The sequence below is a fragment of the Oppia nitens genome, unplaced genomic scaffold (assembly GCF_028296485.1).
Source record: "Oppia nitens isolate AA-2021 unplaced genomic scaffold, nextdenovo-longstitch-racon4-pilon3 scaffold21_pilon_pilon_pilon, whole genome shotgun sequence".
Classification (NCBI taxonomy): domain Eukaryota; kingdom Metazoa; phylum Arthropoda; class Arachnida; order Sarcoptiformes; family Oppiidae; genus Oppia; species Oppia nitens.
This window is the reverse complement of record NW_026533201.1, coordinates 1,395,196-1,417,500: the sequence shown is the minus strand read 5'-3', so window position 1 is coordinate 1,417,500 and position 22,305 is coordinate 1,395,196. Positions and strand designations below refer to the sequence as shown.

Here is a 22,305-nt window from a genome sequence, read left to right as displayed (position 1 = left end):
ATTAATCTTATTTTATTTATTAATTTTTTTATAATCAATTATTGATATACTACAACTTATTAACACGGTTAAGCATAGGGGGGGGGATTAATTTGGGCTTGCCAAATTAACCACTCACCCCTTAAAATTAATATTTTTTGATTTGTTGACCCAATTTATTTTGACCAAATCGAAAAAAAATTGTAAAATTTTAATTCATACTACTTTTAAGTTTTTTTATATGTTATTATTAGTGTCTTGATTTTCAACTAAAAAAATTATTTTGTCGGTTCAACGCTTATAACTGGGACTTAGTATGTCCACCGAAGTTGACCAGTGGACGCTATTTTGGAAATTTTATTATAACTATAAATAACTATTTGTTGGGTTAGCAACTATAAAAACTTATAAATAATTATTTCATTGATTTTGAAAAATATAAGCATTAAATTGTAAAATTAAGTACAAATATATGTAAAAACAAAAAGTAATAATTATATAAATTATATATAATGTGTAAGCTGTTATCAACTCATATTACTTTTTTAACAATAGAAATAATTAGTTTATTTATATAAATCATTTTTGTAAATATGCTGCAAACAAATGAATATATATCAGTTGAAATATTTATAAAAAAATAAATAACTATTTCAATAACTATTTGGCTTTTTTAGCAACTATATACAACTATTTAATACAGTTTAAATAACTATTTTAAAAACTATTTGACTTTTTTAAGCAACTATTATAACAACTATTTAATAGAGTATAAAAAATTATTAATCAATACACTAGTTATTATATTAAAAAAAACAATTTATTTAAATCTAATTTTTACTTAAAAATAAGTTTAAAAAATTAGTTAAAATTAATCTAAATATTCCTTGAATTTTTGAAATATTTTTAGGAAATTTTTTCGTGACCACACCCACCCTCCCATGATTTTTTTTGTTGACTAACCCCTATACCTCCCACCCCCCCCCCCTAAAAAATCCAAAAACCTTGCTTAACTACTGGTATAATGTACTTAATTGTAATATTTTTTAAGGTTATCTCACTTTTTGTTTTATCAAATCTATAATATTTTATATACAGTATATGTTTTGCTAATTGTATAAATAGCTCAAACAATTTCAAAAATTAGAAAAAATAAATATATTTATTAAAATAAAATTTTGTTTAAAAAAATGAAATTATCAATATTATTAGTTGGTTCAATAATATTAGCTAGCTCATTATATGCTAGTAGTAGTAATATTAGTAATAGCAATGAGTTTAATGGGAAAAATTGGGTTATATTATGCTCAGGTAGTAAAACCTGGTATAACTATGCTCATGGTGTAAGTATATATATATATATTTACAATAAAATTAACATGTACAATTTTGTTTCTAATATTATTATTATTTTTTAGTCAAACATCTATCACATGTATCAGCTATTCCGGGCCCGGGGTATACCCGATGAGCAGATAATTGTTTTACATTACGACGATTTGGCTACTCATCCGAGAAACCCGACACCCGGACAAGTGATTAATACGCCTACCGGTCCCAATGTCTACGTGGATGTACCCAAACATTATACAGGCAACGATGTTAATCCGGAGGTAAATTATTATTGGAAATTATTAGTAGAAATTACATCGAGAAACTTGCACCCAATAAAAAATAATATAGGAATTTTAGCATGCTAGTATCAAAATTTTAGCATGCTAGTATTAAATTTTAGCATGCTAGTATTAAATTTTAGCATGCTAGTATTTTTAATTTTAGCATGCTATTTTTTTAATAATAATAATATTTTTTTTGACCATGCTTAGAATTTTCTAAAAGTACTTAAAGGTGATAAAGAGTTAGAATCGCGGGGCAAACGTGTATTAAAATCGGGACCCAATGATCACGTTTTTGTTGTATTCAATGATCACGGTGGACCGGGTATGTAAAATTTTAGTATGATTAAAAAATTTTTTTAGTAATTTTCTAAAATATAGTTTAATTAAAAAATACGAAAAATTTAGCTAGTTAATATTTATTTATTTTTTGGTATATTCTATTAATAAAAATTATTATTTTTATTATATATTTATAGGACTTGTAATGTTTCCCAACGATCCACTACACAATACCGAATTAATAGGTGCACTAAAATATATGCATCAAAACAATATGTATTCAAAATTGGTTTTCTATTTGGATGCATGCGAATCAGGTAATTGTAATTATTATTTTTTTTAAAAATAATTTTAACTAAAAAAACTAAAAAATAAAACATAAATATAATATTTCACAATAATTATTACAAATAATAATTTTGAATTTTTAGTTAAGTATATTATATAATCTATTTTTTAAAAATAATTTTTTGATAAAAAAACTAAAAACTAAAAACATAAAAATATTATTTCTTAATAATTAGTATAATTACTAAAATTAAATTTTTAGCTAAGTATCTATTTTAAATCTATTTTTTTATTGTAATAAATTTTTTAAAAAAAAATATTAATAATTAATTAAATAATCTAGGTTCAATGTTTGCTAAACTATTGCCTGATAATCTAAACATCTATGCTGTTTCATCAAGCGCACCCGATCAGGACTCATATTTTTGGTATATGGAAAAAAAATTTGACAGTGTACCATTAAGTAAATTTTCAAAAAAAATTATAAAAAAATTACAAAAATATTAAATTTGACCTTGACTTTGACCTTGACCGAAAAAACAACTATAGGTGCATGGTTTATTATTAATTTTATCAACCATACTACAAACAATGATATGAGCACAGTTACCTTGGACAGACAGTACCAGTATTTTGTAGATACCAGTGATATAGTTGATCCAACACAGGGCATGACCAAAGAGCACCCTGGTCATCAGGATAGTAAACGTTATGGTGATCTATCAATTGGCAAACTTACAGCTGATCAATTTTTTGGTAATTTATTTTTTTTTWAAAAACWTAAAAATTAAAAAAATAACTATTTTTATAAAAACAAAAATTTAGCATGCTAATAATTAATTTAATTATTTTTTCTAGGTAAACTTAAACATAACATATCATACCAACCAATTGAATTTAATAATAATAATAATAATAATAATGTAATTGAGCATGCTAAACATATTGATCTACCAATTTATTTGGCTGAACAACGTTTAATAGATGCTAATACTAATAGTGATAAATTAAGGTAATATTATTTATTATTATTAATTTTTTTTTAAATTATTAACAATTTTTGTTTTTAAATTTTAATAACAAATTATTCAATTTTTTTCCTGTTTTTAATAGATATGTTGCAAAACTTGAGAGTCTATTGAATGGTCGGCAACTAATTGATAATAGTTTTGTTAATTATGTCAAACAAGTGATACATTTGTTATCATCAACTAGTGTTGAATCGATAGTCAATAATAAACTAGAAATCAAAAACAATGATCAAAATAGACATTGTTATCGACAATTGGTTAATACATTTCATCGCAAATGTTTTAACTTGAATCAGGTATTAATTGTATTATTAAAAAAAATAATTATTTATTTTTTAATTTTTAAAAAAAATTATATTTATATAGAATCCATACGTATTGAAAAAATTGCAAATATTTGTCAATATTTGCAATTCAATCAGTAATTCAATAGATAGTGAAATAATTGATAAACAATTGCAAAACTATTGTCTGGAAGATCAAGAGTTTACTACTGTTACTGATATTGAATAAAAAAATTTTAAAATGTAATAAATTTTACTGAATTTATTAAATATTATTTTTTGAAAATAAAAAACTTAAAAATATTTTTTTTGTAATTTATTAGAAAATAATTAAATAATTAATCTAAATAAAATAATTTATTAATTGAGTTTTGTTTAAAAATTAAAATTTATTAAATAAAAAATAATTAGAAAAATTTTAATTTTCAAAAATAATTTGTTTGTTTGTTTATGAATATTATAAATAATTATTTTTGTATTTCATAAATTTATATAATAATAATTAAATAATAAATAAAATAATAATAAACAAAAATTATTAATTAACTAATAAAACTAATACTATTAAAGACAATTTTTTTAATTAAAAAAATTGCATTTTATCAATATTTATGTTGCAATTGTTTTATTATTATTTTTTTTTTAATTTTTTAACTAGTGTTGAAGATTTTATCACGTTTTTTGTAAGATACTAACCGTGACTTGTATTTAACTTTTTATTAAACATTATATAAATATTTTAATTATTATATAAGTAATTAGTAGTAATATCAATTATTAATATTTAATATTATTTTTTAAATTACCAGGATCAGCGGACCAGGATCTTGTTTGTTACACTATTTTGTACTTAAATTGAATTTTACTTAATATATATATATAGCACCTGCACTTAAGATAAAAAATAATAATATTTTTCAAATATTATTTAATATAAAGTACATAATTAACAAATATATATATATATTGCATTTTTGTTGAGAAACTTTTATTTTTTAAAAAAGTAATAATATATTAGTTATTAAAAATAAAAATTATTATGTATTACACCATAGGCTTTATATTTTTAAGTAATAATTTAATAATCAACAACAACAAAAAATAATATAATAACTTATTTTATCATTATTTATGCAAAAAAAATAAATAAAATAGTTTCGTAACTAGTGTTGCAGTTTTTTTCCTGAAAAAAGTACATGCATTATCTGTATACTTAAATTTTATAATTTTATAAATACATTATATAATACAGTAGTTTATATATATTTATAATAATTAATTTTTATAGTTATATTCAATAGTTATATTTAGTAATATCAACTATTAATTATTTTAATTTATTAATTAATTTTATTCATAATAAGTAATTATAATTAATAATTAATATTTTTTTTTTTAAAATAACTAAAATTTTGTTTGATTACACTAATTTGAACTTTTGAAATTATAATGTACTAAAACTAGAAAATTGATAATGATTAAAAAAAATTATCTACAAATATCTAATTAATATATGATTATCATTTAATTTTGTTTTGTTTAGACTACCTTGATCAAATATGTGAAAGTAACATAAAAATATATATACTATAGTTTGTAAACTTATCACTCAAACTATTATATTAAAATCAAGTATATAAATAGATAGTATTTTTTCTAAATTAATTTATATGTTTTAAAACAAATATATATATAATACAAACAAAAAAATTATTTAATATATAAATAATAAAATGTTTAAATTATTTATAATTTTGTGTACAATATATCTGGCATTTGGTGGCCTAATAATCGACAACAATAATAGTAACAGTGATTATGAGTTTACTGGTAAAAGTTGGGTAGTATTGTGCTCAGGTAGCTCCGGTTGGAGTAACTATGCTCATCAGGTATGGTGCTTAGAAAAAAAATTATTATATTTTTAACTAATTACTATTATTTTATTTATTAAAGGCTAACGTCTATCACGCCTATCAAACATTCCGAGCCCGGGGTATACCCGAGGAAAACATCATAATCTTTCATTACGACAATATAGCCAACAGTACATCAAATCCGACACCCGGTGTTGTCATCAATTCGCCTACCGGTCCCAATGTCTACGTAAATATACCCAAACATTATACTGGCGATGATGTCAATCCAGAGGTAAGTTATGTTTTTATTTTGTTTATTTAAACATTATATATATATATAKTAGATATTAAATAATAAATACTATAAGTATAATATAATAAATAAAGTATTTTAAACAATAGTTATTCCACCCCAAAAAAATATTATTATTATTATATTAATAAAATTAATTTATCATATAATAATTTTTGAAAAAAATAATATAAAATTTTTATTTTTTTTTAATTTTAATAATTAACAATATTAAATAATAAATTATTAAATGATATTTTACTAATCTAAAATAATTTATTTTAGATTACAATAGAAATGATTTGTAATAATCATAATTAAATAGTTACAGTTATTTTTTTTTATAATTGTTAATAAATATTATTGTTGTTTATAATTACTAATTACTAATTTTATAATTAATATTATATAACTAATTGCTATTAATAATCCTAAAAATTATCTCTGTGTATCATAAGAATTTTAATTAATATTTAATTATTATTAAATTATTATTTAATTTATAAATATATAAAAAAATATATTCTCAAAGTAATAATAAATAACTATTTAAACAAAAATAATATTTACTAATAAATATTTGTTTATCAGAATTAGAAAAAAATTAAATAACAAAATATATTAATAGTTTTAAATATTTTTTAAAATTATTTTCTAGTTTTCTAATTTACATAATTTTAAAAAATTACAATAAATGCTTAACAATTACTAATAGTTAAAATAGTTACAGTTTTTACATTTATTATGTTTATTATTAAATATTAAATTATTATTTTTTTGTTTTTGTTTTTTAATAGACTTTTCTCAAAGTACTTAAAGGTGACAAAGATCTGGAATCGCAGGGAAAACGTGTACTAAAATCGGGACCCAATGATCACGTTTTTGTACAATTTACAGACCATGGTGCACCGGGTATGTTACTGTAATTCTCTAAACAAACAAAAAAAAACGATCTAGTACAATCAATTTTGTTTATTTATTTATTAAAAAAAAATATTATGATGTGTTTTTTATAATAAATAATTTATTTTTATTTATTTTTTTTAATTATATACTAAATTTTTTTTATCATCCAAGGTATGGTTATGTTTGAATCAAATCCATTGCATGCCCAGGATCTAAATGATGCCCTAAAATATATGAATGATAAACAAATGTTTGCTAAACTAGTTTTCTATATAGATGCATGTGATCCAGGTTAGTTTAGTTAGTTATTTTTGATATTGTTAATTTAATAATAATAATTTTTGTTGTTGTAAATATTTAATTAATTTACCAGGATCAATGTTTTATAATTTGTTGCCCAACAATATCAATGTCTATGCGGTAACATCGGGCAAACATAACGAGTTGACCTATTTTTGGTGGTATTCACAAAAATTTGATACATTTATTAGTAAGTCTATAAATTTAATGATTATATTATCATTTTTTCAACAAAAACAAAAAACAAAATTTATTTTTATTAAATAATTTTAATGTAACAAAAAAAAGCACTTTTTTAATATAATATATTAGGTATATTTATATGTAGAAATCAAAAAACAAAAATTATATAAATAAAAAATTGTTTTATTTTAAAAAATATAAATACAATATATATATATAAATATCTAATAAATTTAAATATATTACCACACATAAATATATAGATTATTAATTAATTAATTAAAAAAAATTGTTTTCATAACTATTATTATTATTAACTATTAATATATAATTAATTTTTAATTCATTTATTTAAATACATTTAGCTGCCTGGTTTTTCTCGCTATTTATGAACAATACGGAAACCTATGATTTAAACAGGGAGACCATGGAGGAACAGTATCTATATTTTGCTAACCGATCCGAAATTACCGATCCTAGCTATAATCCAGGTACACATAATGTTTATCAGCATGCATCACACTATGGTGACCTAACAATTGGCCAATTGCCGGCTGCACAATTTTTTGGTATAATTATTTTATAAGTTTTTAATTATTTTTTAAATTTTTAATTAAAATTATTTGTTGAAAAAATAAATAAATAGGTACAAAAAATATCAATGTAACCAATAATGTTGATAATATAGTCGATAATAATGCTAATGACTATGAATATCATGTAACCAATGGACCGATCGATCCCTATATATTTATGGCCGAAAAACGTRTCGAATTGGCCGATAATATTGATAAGAAAATACGGTAAGTTATTTATGGGGTGGGGGGGTTATTTTTTATTAGTAACTATTAGTATTATGAGGTTATACTGTAATTGTATTAATTTTTTATTATTAGTTTTATTTATATTATATATCAGTTTATTTAGATTTTTAATTACTAGTATTTATAACAAGTTATACTGTAATTGTAATAAATATATAATTAAATTTTATTTTCATTGGATATTATATATCAATAGACAAGTCGAAGCATTGGATAGACTATTGAAAAGCCGTCAACTAATTGACCAACAATTTGATGGTTATGTCAAAAGTTTAGGCAATTTGTTGCCCACAGGTGTTGGTATCGAATCGGTAGTCAATAGTAGACTAGAGCTCAACAATAATAGACAGTGTTATAGACAACTGGTCGACACATTTCATCAAAAGTGTATCAGACTATCAAAAGTTTGTTTTTAATTTCTAAAAATTTATTTTTTATTTAATAATAATTTTAATAAATATTTTTATTTTATTATAAACTAAAGAATCCATACTTATTGAGAAAAATGCAAATATTTGTCAATATTTGTGAATCAATTGGTCAGACATTTGAAACTGATTTAGTTGTCAATCAATTGYACGACTATTGCAATGAAAATATAAACAAATTTCAAGAAATTTTCAATTTAAGTGATGATTAATAAAATAAATAAATAAATAATTAGCTAAAAATATTGTAATATTATCTTAATAACATAAATAATATTTTTATATATTTAAAATAAAAYTMAAWTAAGTTAATTAAAAATTATCAATTTATTAATAAACTTAGTAATMATATTATWATTTAAATTATTTAAATTTGTTAAAATTAAAATTATTAGTATTATTATTTTGTATTTGTTCAATAATATTAGCTAGCTCATTAGCTAGCTAATAGTAGTATTATTAGTAATATCAATGACCTTGTATAATTYATGGTGTAAGTGTATATTTATTTATTTTTTTAAAAATAGTTAACATGTACTAAAATTTTAGTAAATTTTTTTTATTATTATTATTATTTAATCAAACATCTATCACATGTATCAATAATATATATCACCTGCACTTAAGATAATAAAATAATAATAATAATGTAATTTAATTTAAAAAGTACATTATAACAAATATATATATATAAATATATTGCATTTGGTTGGGATTTTTTTTTAAATAATAAAAATAATATTTTGTTAAGTTATAAACTAAATTATTATGATTTTTTAAAAAATACTAATATAATAATATCAGCAAAATAAAAAAATGTAAAAAATATAATAATTCATTTTTTCCATTATTTATGCTGAAATTGTTGTGTTTTTTAAAAATAAATTTATAACTAGTGTTACAGTTTTTGTCCCAAACTATGTTATGTCACGTATAGCAAGAAAATCTTSCAAATCAAGTAATTTTATWTACATTTATAATAAAATTTATTTAAATTTAAAAATTTTATTAATTTGTTATTATTAGTATACATTAGTATATTATTAGTAATATTTACTATTAATTATATTTAATTATTGATTAACTAATTAATTAATTTAATCCAGTATTAATAAGTAATTAATWATTAATATWTTTTTAATWACCTAGATGAGATYATCAWATTGTTTGATCGACACACACTATTTTGAACTTAAATTAAATGTACTTGTATATATTTAMTTAAATTACTAATATATAWCACCTGCACATATRATAATAAATTACAATTATTTAATATAAAGTACATAATTAACAAAAAAAATTAAATATTGCATTTTTWTWAAGTAATAGTATWTWWTAGTTATAWTAATCAATTACCCCATAGATTGTATTAATAATATAATAATCAGCAAATAATAATAATAATATCAWAATAKAAACTAGAAAAAATTGATAATKATTTTAAAAATAATWYATTACAACAATTAATATCTAATTAATATATATATTGTATTAWTTAATTTATATTACCTTGATCAATATGTGACAGTAACATTTATTTWWWAAAAAAAAATTACAWTTACTTGTTACAAAATATYAATTATCTAATRTACTTATTATTTTATTTTTTTTGATTAAAYWTATYACTAAAAAAAWTTATTAAATAAAAAAACCTTATTATTACTAATCAAGTATATAAATAGATGTATTTTTTATGTAATAAATTTAYWAWTATATAATACATAAAAATATATATATATATATAATACAAATACTAAAAAAATGTTTAAATTATTAATAATTTTGTGTACAATATATCTGGCATTTGGTGGCCTAATAATCGACAACAACAACAACAATAGTAACAGTGATTATGAGTTTACTGGTAAAAGTTGGGTAGTATTGTGCTCAGGTAGCTCCGGTTGGAGTGACTATGCTCATCAGGTATGGGTGCTTTAGATAGACAAACAATAAGTATTTTTTTTTAATTTAATTAATTAACTATTATTAATTTATTATTTTATTTTCAAGGCTAACGTCTATCACGCCTATCAAACATTCCGAGCCCGGGGTATACCCGAGGAAAACATTATAATCTTTCATTACGACAATATAGCCAATAGTACATCAAATCCGACACCCGGTGTTGTTATTAATTCGCCTACCGGTCCCAATGTCTATCATAATATACCCAAACATTATACTGGCAAAGATGTCAATCCAGAGGTTAGTTATGTTTTTTTATTCGTGTTTATTATTTTAATAATAATAGATATTTAAGTAATAAATACTAGAAATACAATATAATATAATAAAGTATTTTTTTTAAATATAATAATTAATAATAATAATTAAGTCATTATCACATAATAAATTTAAATAGATATATATATAATTAATATTGAATTTTTGTTTTTTACTTTAATATTTTTTTTTAAATACAAAAATATTATTTAAATGTATTGAGGTTAGGAGGTCTCTAAAATATCTAAAATAATTATTTTGAAAATTACAATTCAAATGATTAGTTATAATCATTAATAAATAGTTACAGTTTTTAAAAAAAATTATTTTTATTATTATTATTACAAATTTTGACTGAATCTTAGATAAAACTATTTTTTTAATCATATGATTTTAATTGATATTTAATTATAATTAACTAATTTATATATTATTTTTATCAAAGTATTAAAATAAATATCTATAACAACAACAAAAAATAAAACAAAACATTTATTATAATAAATATTTGTTTATCTTAACTAGAAATTGCAGTTATATTTAAAAATAATATTAATTGTGTTTAGTTTTTTGAATTTGAATTTTATTTAATAATTAGAAAAAAAATTAATTTTAAAATTAACAAAATTAAATCATTAAAAACTGTTACAGTTTTATAATTTTTATATTTATTAGTATTTTTTAAGTACTGAAATAATAACAAAATATATATAATTATCATTTTTTATTAAAATATTATTATTATATTTTTTTATATTATTTGTTTTATTATTAAATAGTTATAATTTTTATTTATTTAATTATTTAAAATAAATTACTAATAATAACTGAAATCAAGAAATATTTATTAAGTATTATTACAGTCTTTTACATTTATTATGTGTATTATTAAATAATTACTATTATATATATATATATATGATATATGTATATATTTATCATTTAATATTAAATTATTATTATATTTTATGTTTTTATTTTTGATAGACATTTCTCAAAGTACTTAAAGGTGACAAAGATCTGGAATCCCAGGGAAAACCAGTATTAAAATCGGGACCCAATGATCACGTTTTTGTACAATTTACCGACCATGGTGCACCGGGTATAGTATATATTAATATAATATTTATAGTATAAATTATCTAATACACATTTAAATTTTATTTTAGTTTAAAAAATTATGTATAATTATAAAAATAAATACATAATTTATTTTATTATTTTTTTTTAAAAATAAATAATATTATCACCCAGGTATGGTTATGTTTCAATCAAATCCATTGCATGCCCAGGACCTAAATGATGCCCTAAAATATATGCATGATAAACAAATGTTTGCCAAACTAGTTTTCTATATTGATGCATGTGATCCAGGTTAGTTTAGTTAGTTATTTTGTTTTATCTATTAATAATAMTAATAATAATATTGAAAAATAAATTTCAATTAATTAATTAACCAGGTTCAATGTTTAATAATTTGTTGCCCAACAATATCAATGTCTATGCGGTAACATCGGGCAAACATAACGAGTTGACCTATTTTTGGTGGTATTCACAAAAACATAGAACATTTATAAGTAAGTAATATTATACTTAATTTTATTTATGTAAAAAAAATTAATTAATTAATTATTAAATTTTTAATTTTTTTAACTAATTATAAGAATAATATTTATTAGTAAAAAATTACAATTTCAACATCAATTGTAACTATTACTGTATAAAAAACTTTTTACATAATTTAATTATATATATATATTTATATGTAGATAATAGTCGTAAATTGTTTAATTAATATTTTTTTACATATATATATATATATATATATATAAATATACAATAGATTACATATATTTTTTTAGTTGTTAGCACATTATGTAGGTTATAATTTAATTAAAATTAATTATTTTTATAATAATAAAATAATATTTACACATTATGTAGATTATGAATTAATTATAAAATTAATTATTTTTATAATAATAATATTTACACATTATGTAGATTATAATTTAATTAAACTTATTTATTAATATTAATAATATTAAACTAAACTATTATTAAAAATATTTAATTTATTTATATAAAAATTAGCTGCCTGGTTTTTCTCGCTATTTATGAACAATACGGAAACCTATGATTTGACCAGGGAGACATTGGAGGAACAGTACGTATATTTTGCTAACCGATCCGAGGTTATTGATCCTAGCTACAATCATGGTACATCAAAAAGTTATCAACATGCATCACACTATGGTGACCTAACAATTGGCCAATTGCCGGCCTCACAATTTTTAGGTATAATTAAGTTTTATTTCAAGTTTTTTTAAAAAAACTAAAATTTTACTTTTTAATAATAAATAGGTACCAAAAATATCAATGTAACCAATGATAATGATAATTATATGGGCGATGATAATGATGATGACTATGAATATCATGTAACCAATGGACCCATCGATCCCTATATATTTATGGCCGAAAAACGTATCGAATTGGCCGATAATATTGATGAAAAATTACGGTAAGTTTTATTTAGTTAGTTTTAATTAATTATATATTAAAAATAGGTTTATAAATGTAATATTTTTTTTTGATTATTATTACTATTGTTAATTAAAGTTAATTAGTAAGTTATTTAGATTATTAATTACTAGAATTAATAGGTTATACTGTAATTGTAATAAACATAATTTTTTTAGGTTTTTAATTAATTATATAATAATAAGTTTTTTATACAGAAAACAATACTAAAAACTAGATAAAGTTAATTGTAATTAATTTTTTTTTAAATTTTTATGATTACTATTGTTTTTATCAATAGACAAGTCGAAGCATTGGATAGACTATTGAAAAGCCGTCAACTAATTGACCAACAATTTGATGGTTATGTCAAAAGTTTAGGCAATTTGTTGCCCACAGGTGTTGGTATCGAATCGGTAGTCAATAGTAGACTAGAGCTCAACAATAATAGACAGTGTTATAGACAACTGGTCGACACATTTCATCAAAAGTGTATCAGACTATCAAAGGTTTGTTTTTTAATTTCTAAAAAATTATTTTTATTTATTTATTTAATAATGATTTTAATAAATAATATATTTTGTTTGTTTCAATATTTTTTGTTTGTATAATAGAATCCATACTTATTGAGAAAAATGCAAATATTTCTCAATATTTGTGAATCAATTGGTCAGACATTTGAAACTGATTTAGCAGTCAATCAATTGGATAACTATTGTAATGAAAATAATAACAAATTTCAAGAAATTTTCAATTTAAGTGATGATTAAAAATAAATAAATAAAAATGATATAATTTTACATAAATATTAACTTGTAACTAAAAAAGTATCCATAAAAACACAAAAAAAAAATAAAATAAAAAATAAGTTTAACAAATAATTTTTGTTGTATATTTGATTTTTTAAAAAATTAATTAATTAAAATTTATAGTTATCTTATTAACTAAAAAATAAAATAAAATAAATTTAATAAAAAATTGCATTTTATTGATGTAATAGATAAAAATATTTTTTTTTATAATTTTGTACTTAAAATTAATTATTGAAAAAATACCCCATAGACATTTATTTCTTGGAAATAAAAAAAATAATCTAAAAATTAAAGATTACMRTATTAAAGTTTTTTTTAAAAAAAAATTGATAAAAATTTAATTTTTATAATTATTAGTATATATATATATAAATATTATTGATAATTAAAATTAATTAATCTCATCATGCTATTAATTGTTACAATATGTTATTGTTACATGGTAAAAAAGTACATTTWATTGTCACATTATATCAATTATTACATATATATATATATATTATGATAAAAATTATCAAAATTTAATTAAATACAAAAAAACTATATAAATAGATTTTTATTATAAAAAAAAATTTAGTTACTTATAAAAAATAAATATAACAATTTAAAAAAATGTTTAAATTATTAATAATTTCGTGTACAATATATCTGGCCTTTGGTGGCCTAATAACCGATAATAATAGTAACAGTGATTATGAGTTTACTGGTAAAAGTTGGGTAGTATTGTGCTCAGGTAGCTCCGGTTGGAGTGACTATGCTCATCAGGTATAGATGCTTAAAAAAAATATTATTATTTTTAATTAATTACTATTAATTTATTATTTTATTCATTAAAGGCTAACGTTTATCACGCGTATCAAACATTCCGAGCCCGGGGTATACCCGAGGAAAACATCATAATCTTTCATTACGACAACATAGCCAACAGTACATCCAATCCGACACCCGGTGTTGTTATCAATTCGCCTACCGGTCCCAATGTCTACATAAATATACCCAAACATTATACCGGCTATGATGTTAATCCAGAGGTTAGTTATTTTAATAAAAATTAATTTTTATAAAATAAATTAACAACTATGAAAAGCTTAATGAAAAAATTATATTTATTTGATTCATTTTTTTAAAAAAAAAATATTAATTAAATTAAAAATTATAGAGTTTTGAGTTGTTTATAAACAATTGTTGATCTAATATTATGCTATTTTCCTATTAGTTGAAATATWTATTTAACTATCTAAAATATATTGATAATTAATTAGTTACAGTTTATAGATATTTATTCAAAAAAAAAATTATTTAATAATTTGGGTATATAGTTTAATATATTCAATTATAATTTATTATATTAAAAGTATTATTTTATATATATATATATATATATATATATATATTATAAAATAKATATTTWTTAATCGAAAAATGTTTGGAAAAAAATATATTTTATAAAAATTTCACCTAGACAAAAAAATATATTCAAAAAATACTATTCATTTTAAAATTACAATCTAGATAAATAATATTTTATTTTTAAATAATTAACTAATTAYAGTTTATCAGTTAACTATAATTAACTGTATAATACTAACTATTAATATATATATATATATTAATTAATATTAATTATATTAATTATATTAATTATATTATTATTATTAAATTGTTATTTTGTTATTATTTTGAATAGACTTTTCTCAAAGTACTTAAAGGTGACAAAGAGCTGGAATCGCAGGGAAAACGTGTACTAAAATCGGGACCCAATGATCACGTTTTTGTACAATTTACCGACCATGGTGCACCGGGTATGTAAACTGTATTTATTTATATATATATATAAAACATGATCTAGTACAATCAATTTTATTTATTATTATTATTTTTTTTTTTAAAAAAAATCATGATGTTTGTTTGTTATTTAAAATAATTAAAATAAATAATTTATTTATATATTTTTATATTATTATAATACTATTATCACCCAGGTATGGTTATGTTTCAATCGAAACCATTGCATGCCCAGGATCTAAATGATKSCCTAAAATATATGCATGATAAACAAATGTTTGCCAAACTAGTTTTCTATATTGATGCATGTGATCCAGGTTAGTTTWGTTATTATTAGTTATTATTTTTGTTTTTTTTAACTATTGTTAATTTAATTTAATAATAATAACTATATTTTTTTAAAATAATTATTTAATTAAYTTAATTTACCAGGTTCAATGTTTTATAATTTGTTGCCCAACAATATCAATGTCTATGCGGTAACATCGGGTACTCATAACGAGTTGACCTATTTTTGGTGGTATTCACCCACATATARAACATATATAAGTAAGTTGTTTAACCAAATGATATAATATTTTTTTATTTAGTTTAAAAATATTAATTAATTTATTAAAAAATATATTTATTTAAATAAAAATTTTTAATACATACACATATACTGTATATACAGTAATTTAAATATATAAATTAATTTTTTGCTAGCTCATAATATACAAAATATAATATAATAATATAATTAAACTATATATTTATATATATATAGATTGTATATATAGTATATATATTAAATGTTATAATTAATTAATAACAGTATATATATTTTTTAAAACTTAACTAAATTACTATTGTTTATATACTATATACTATATATWTACTAATTAATAACTATACTGTACTTTATATATATATAACTTTAAATTAATATACATATATATCTATCTATATATATTTATATATCTATATATATATATATATATATATATATACAGGTGCCTGGTTTTTCTCGCATTTTATGAACAACACTGAAACCTATGATCTAAATAAGGAGACACTGGAGGAACAGTACGTATATTTTGTTAACCGATCCGAAATACGTAAGGGTCTCTATCAACACGCCTCCCATTACGGCGATCTATCAATTGGCCAATTGCCGGCCTCACAATTTTTCAGTAAATATTTTTTTTAAACAAATAAAATGAAATAAAACATTTTATTTATTTTTTGTAAAAAATAACATAGGTACAAAAAATATCAATGTAACCAATGATGATAATAATATGGTCGATGATAATGATAACTATGAATATCATGTAACTAATGGACCCAACGATCCCTATATATTTATGGCCGAAAAACGTATCGAATTGGCCGATAATATTGATGATAAATTACGGTAAGTTTTATTTATGATAGTTTTAATTACTTATATAACAATAGGTTTATAATTGTAATAAATTTTTTAATTTTTATTTTCATATGATATTATATATATATATATATCAATAGACAAGTCGAAGCATTGGATAGACTATTGAAAAGCCGTCAACTAATTGACCAACAATTTGATGGTTATGTCAAAAGTTTAGGCAATTTGTTGCCCACAGGTGTTGGTATCGAATCGGTAGTCAATAGTAGACTAGAGCTCAACAATAATAGACAGTGTTATAGACAACTGGTCGACACATTTCATCAAAAGTGTATCAGTCTATCAAAGGTTTGTTTTATATTTAAATTATTTAATTTTTTTCAATAATTATAATATTATTTTTATTACTATTACTATCTAAAGAATCCATACTTATTGAGAAAAATGCAAATATTTGTCAATATTTGTGAATCAATTGGTCARACATTTGAAACTGATTTAGCAGTCAATCAATTGATAACTATTGTAATGAAAATAATAACAAGTTTCAAGAAATTTTCAATTTAAGTGATGATTAACTATAGAAAGTCATAATAAAAATATTATTTGCAAATAATATTTGTAAAATTAATTTACAATTGTTTGTATTTTTTTAAAAAATATTCTTTCAATTATAATATTAATAAAACTTTGTTTAATATAAATTAAATTAATTTTTTATTTGCAAATAATTTCATTATAACTAAATTAACAATTAGTAATAATTTTTTGTTTTAACTTTTAAATGCCAACATTTTTATAAATTAAATTGAACAATATTTTTTAAAAAATAAAATTATTATTATTATTATTATTGGATCAATTTTTTTTTTAAAAATGTGTATATTTTTTGTCAATATTTATTGTATCATTAGGTCAAACATTTTAACTATAAATCAATTGAACAACTATTGTATCTTAAAATTAAAGTTAATTTTACAGTAATATATAATTTAAGTAATTAATAATTAATATTATTTTTAATAGTTTAAAATCAATTTATTTTATAATAATAAACAAAAATTATTATAATATTGTTTTTTATTTTATAAGTCAACAAAAATGGATAATAATATACAATTAAAAAAAATAATTTTAAATATATATTTAATTTTTTATCAATGAATTAAATAATATTTTTTTAATTGTTTTTTTTGTATAACATTTATATCCCTAATATACCGATATCTTCAATAAATATCTGCAATGTTTGAGCTTTTTTGATGTCTTGGTCGTCAAGTTTGCCGATTTCACCGTTAATATTGTTAAACATTTGCTGAAACATATCGTGAATCTATAATAATAATTAATTAATTAAATAAATAAATAAATAATAAGTAAACTTAAAACATATATTATTTATATAAAAAAATTAATTAATTAATAAACTATTAAATTTAAAAATTACTATAAATAAATATAAATTACTATTAACCTAATAATTATAAACTATAACTAAAAATAATTTATAAACTTATAGTATTTTTTTTTTAAATAAAACAATTACTTAATTATGATTAACTTATTAGAAAATTATTATTAAAAAAAATAATAATAATATTAATAAATCTTATTTATAACTTTTATTTAGTTATAATTAAAATTATATAATTAATTTATTATTAAATAAATACATTATTCTATACATACATATGTTATATAATATTTATTTATAAATAAATAAAAAATAAATTAAATAATTACCTTATAGTGTATGGGCGCCCAAAATAAATCAGCTAGATCACCTTTATTATGAATATAATTGGCTGCCCATAGTATACGATCAAGTAGATCATTTTGTAGCAATAGCCAACGGTGCTTGAGTGTAGCCAACGGTGCCGACAAACGGATCTCGTTTTTTCGTCGGACATCCAATTTGTTACCCAACCAGCGATAATCCTCCGTATTTTGGGCCAAATACATGTAGATTATCTGCGAGGCTGTACTGTTGGACGGGTAGGCATCGTCCATACGGGCGTAGGCAACGGGCATCAGTATGTCGACCAAATGGGTAATATTCTGGTAAAATTGTTGGACAATATGCAGGCCCTGGAGCTGGTATTTGTAGCCCTGTGGGTGTGTGAGTGTGTTTGAAAAATAAAAAATATTTATTATTTTTAGTAATAATTGTTTTTTTTTATAAATAAAAATATATTTATTAAAATAAAATATATTTATTAAAATAAAATATATTTATTAAAATAAAATATATTTATTAAAATAAAATATATTTATTAAAATAAAATATATTTATTAAAATAAAATATATTTATTAAAATAAAATATATTTATTAAAATAAAATATATTTATTAAAATAAAATATATTTATTAAAATAAAATATATTTATTAAAATAAAATATATTTATTAAAATAAAATATATTTATTAAAATAAAATGTTTTTTATTGTTAAGTTTAAGATAACTATTATTTTATAATAAAATGTTCCAAATAATTATACTAAAATTAATACTTAAATAATTAGTTTTTCATAATTTATATATTATTATAATTAACTTTTTTTTAAAAAAATAAAATCTAAATATAATCATGTAAATATTTAAAAAATAAATAAATGCTATCTGTGTATGTGTTTATTTAATAAACATAAAAAATAATATTTACAAAAAAATATAACCCTAAATACATGGGAGGGGGTGTTTAAGCAACCCTACTAAATAAATATATATTTAATAATAATAATAATAATACCTGTAATTTCATTTCGGCTTTGATAACCTCATTGTTTAAGTCAAGTATTTGACGTAATTCATGGACAGTATAATATTGAAACGTTTGTTGTGTGCGCCACTCGAAGTCCATTTTATCTGATGTGGGACTGCCATCTATACCCACACCCATACCTACAATATAATAAACATTTTTAAAAAAATAATTTTATTAAAATAACTGATTATAAACTGTAACTAATTAAATAACAGGACAAATAAAATAGATAAATATTACTTTATAAAAATTTATTAAATAGAATATATGTTTAATTATAATTAATTTTTTTTTGTTAAAATGTTAAAATTGATAATAAAAATTATTTCTAAATAAACTTATAAATAGGACTATTAAATTAATAATTTTTAATATATATCGATATTTAATTAATTAATAATTAATATAAATAATAATAATAACAAATACCTAAAAAATATAAACAAAATATAAATAAATATTTGCACAACATATTGATAAAAAAAATATTAATTTAATTTTTTTAAAGAAAATATTTATAAGTAAACTACTATTGATTATTTTTTTAAAATATAAAAATATATAAAAATATTATTAATCTATATATATGTTACCATGATCATATAAAGTAATATATATATATATACTATCTAATAAATGATAATTATTTAATTATATATTTTTAGTACATGAGAATAAATTTATTATAAAACACATGTTTTTTAACTTTGTATTGTTATAAATTTTTTTTAAAAATAATTATTAATAATAAATAATATTTATCAATATAAATCTAAAAATATATAATAACAATTTTTTTTTATTTTATTTAGTACATTTTATAACAATAGCCCTTATTTGTAACTTAAGATTAACCACCAATTGATTCAATAATTTTATTTAATATTATTAAATTAATAGATTTCTAAAAAAAATGTTAAATTACTTATTTAATTAATTACAGATTTTTATGATTAAATTTCCAAAAAAAAATTTTATAAAAATCTAACAATTAAACTAAATTATTTATATTATTATAATTATAAATATTATAAACTGTAAATTTTTATATAAGTAAAATAATAATAGTTTATGTATTACTGTAATAATAAATTTAATCAGTTATGCTAGGGTTGAAAATAAAACTTTAAATTAAATTAAAATAGTATTGATTATACATTTTTTTAAACACACAATTATATAAAATAATTTAATAAATATTTTTTTTATTAAATAACAATAATGTTTATACAGTATAAAATTATATATATGATATATAAATTTATATAGTTAATAAATATTTATTAGGATAAATTAATTCATGTTTAAAATGTCATAGTTTATTTAATAGTTTACATTTTAATAAAGTTATTTGAAAATTAAGATACAATACTTTCAATACAAATTGATTTTACTAAAATAAAATAATTTTAAAAAAATTAATCTTTATTATTATCATAATAAATATACTAATTAACTTAAAAATAATAATTAAAGTTTATAACAAACAAACACACACACACACACATAAATTATTTAATATTAAAAATAATATAAATTAAAAAATTTTATCAAGTAAATTTTGTAATAAATTTCGTAACCATAGTATAATTAATTATCCATGCTATTATATATAGATAAAATGTATGATAATTCATTTGAAACATATCCAGACAATAGAAACCAATTTTTCGGCCACTGGTTAATCGTTCAATAAAACTATAGATTTTCAATCGGTTAGTCATTGACATACCAACTGTCCTCCCATTGATAGTAGTAGACGATAACGCCAACAGTCTGTATAGTCGACGATAGGGTCGATGGGCGTAATGGGTAACCGATGCGCACTTGTAGTTAATCGATAATATCATTGTAGACAATACCACAAATATAATACCGGCCGATACCCGATTGGTCAGCCGATAACCGGGTGACAGTGCCAAATATAGGGCAATGTTGAGCAATGAGGCAGCGCACCAGTGTAGCGAAAATAATAACCGATTGATTACCCGATTTAATTCACGGGTATAACACGTACACACGCGGTGTCGGTGTATTGCACGCACTACGTGACGGATATTGCCTGATTGGTGACGACACGCCCGGGCAAACTGGTCGTCCAATTGGCGAAACTGTAGCTGCAAATAGTTTAGACTACTAGTCCAAAATCGATATTTACCGATAAATGTTGAATAAAAGTTTAATATACTTATCAATGCAATGGTTGACCAAATTGTAAAACTAGCTAACAGTGCGTATTGTTGTCTATGATTATGATTATTATGCGTAACTTTTAAATAGCCCATTATCATTGGTTTAATATTTGTTCTAGCTGAATTCAGTGTCATAAACCATAGTAAATATTCAGATAAAAATTGTTGATTAAATCGTAATGATTTCAAAAATTTAGCTTGATACTTTTGATTTAATCGATAAGCTAATTGACCATGCTTAATACGATTTAGATATTTAAATATGGTCATTGTACCATTGCGTTCATTTAAATAAATTATCCAGGTTATTGATAAATTAGCCAGATGACTCATAATCATTATTAATGCAATTAATAATTGATC

At 19.8% G+C, this 22,305-nt stretch overlaps 4 protein-coding genes and 1 long non-coding RNA gene across 5 annotated transcripts; 4 read left to right on the top strand and 1 right to left on the bottom strand.

Annotated features, from left to right (window-relative positions):
• Positions 1 to 1,130: 1,130 nt before the first annotated feature.
• LOC128953263 (legumain-like) lies at positions 1,131 to 3,712 on the top strand. Its single transcript, XM_054298740.1, has 9 exons — positions 1,131 to 1,322; positions 1,398 to 1,592; positions 1,806 to 1,920; positions 2,075 to 2,194; positions 2,509 to 2,628; positions 2,715 to 2,921; positions 3,024 to 3,177; positions 3,279 to 3,492; positions 3,563 to 3,712. Exons 1-9 carry the CDS (start codon positions 1,170 to 1,172, stop codon positions 3,707 to 3,709), a joined length of 1,425 nt encoding a protein of 474 aa, XP_054154715.1. The 5' UTR covers positions 1,131 to 1,169; the 3' UTR covers positions 3,710 to 3,712.
• Positions 3,713 to 5,213: 1,501 nt separating this feature from the next.
• On the top strand, positions 5,214 to 6,761 carry LOC128953427 (legumain-like; the record flags this gene model as incomplete). Its single annotated transcript, XM_054298911.1, has 4 exons — positions 5,214 to 5,369; positions 5,434 to 5,628; positions 6,426 to 6,540; positions 6,706 to 6,761. Coding segments are annotated over exons 1-4 (522 nt in total), but the record flags the coding sequence as incomplete, so codon positions are not given.
• Positions 6,762 to 6,777: 16 nt separating this feature from the next.
• LOC128953267 (uncharacterized) lies at positions 6,778 to 7,539 on the top strand. The gene is made up of 3 exons (XR_008484469.1): positions 6,778 to 6,825; positions 6,908 to 7,024; positions 7,383 to 7,539. It is a non-coding gene; the product is annotated as an uncharacterized LOC128953267 (long non-coding RNA).
• Positions 7,540 to 14,442: 6,903 nt separating this feature from the next.
• On the top strand, positions 14,443 to 17,562 carry LOC128953426 (legumain-like). The gene is made up of 10 exons (XM_054298910.1): positions 14,443 to 14,595; positions 14,667 to 14,861; positions 15,518 to 15,632; positions 15,813 to 15,932; positions 16,048 to 16,164; positions 16,608 to 16,787; positions 16,858 to 17,011; positions 17,125 to 17,332; positions 17,408 to 17,488; positions 17,530 to 17,562. The coding sequence occupies exons 1-10, from the start codon at positions 14,443 to 14,445 to the stop codon at positions 17,560 to 17,562; spliced, it is 1,356 nt and encodes a 451-aa protein (XP_054154885.1).
• A 626-nt stretch (positions 17,563 to 18,188) lies between these two features.
• LOC128953425 (uncharacterized) lies at positions 18,189 to 22,041 on the bottom strand. The gene is made up of 4 exons (XM_054298909.1): positions 21,483 to 22,041; positions 19,736 to 19,887; positions 18,728 to 19,093; positions 18,189 to 18,317 (listed from the first exon to the last, which is right to left on the bottom strand). The coding sequence occupies exons 1-4, from the start codon at positions 22,039 to 22,041 to the stop codon at positions 18,189 to 18,191; spliced, it is 1,206 nt and encodes a 401-aa protein (XP_054154884.1).
• Between the last annotated feature and the right edge of the window lie 264 nt (positions 22,042 to 22,305).

Bases quoted from the DNA above. Each gene is read 5' to 3' on its own strand.
- LOC128953263 (XM_054298740.1), top strand. From the start codon at position 1,170: ATGAAATTATCAATATTATTAGTTGGTTCAATAATATTAGCTAGCTCA. The intron at 2,922-3,023 runs GTAATTTATTTT...TATTTTTTCTAG, and splicing joins TACAGCTGATCAATTTTTTG to GTAAACTTAAACATAACATA. The intron at 3,178-3,278 runs GTAATATTATTT...TGTTTTTAATAG, and splicing joins ACTAATAGTGATAAATTAAG to ATATGTTGCAAAACTTGAGA.
- LOC128953425 (XM_054298909.1), bottom strand. From the start codon at position 22,041: ATGATAATGGGCTATTTAAAAGTTACGCATAATAATCATAATCATAGA. The intron at 19,094-19,735 runs GTATTATTATTA...ACACACCCACAG, and splicing joins AAGCCGAAATGAAATTACAG to GGCTACAAATACCAGCTCCA. The intron at 18,318-18,727 runs GTAATTATTTAA...TTATTATTATAG, and splicing joins GGGCGCCCATACACTATAAG to ATTCACGATATGTTTCAGCA.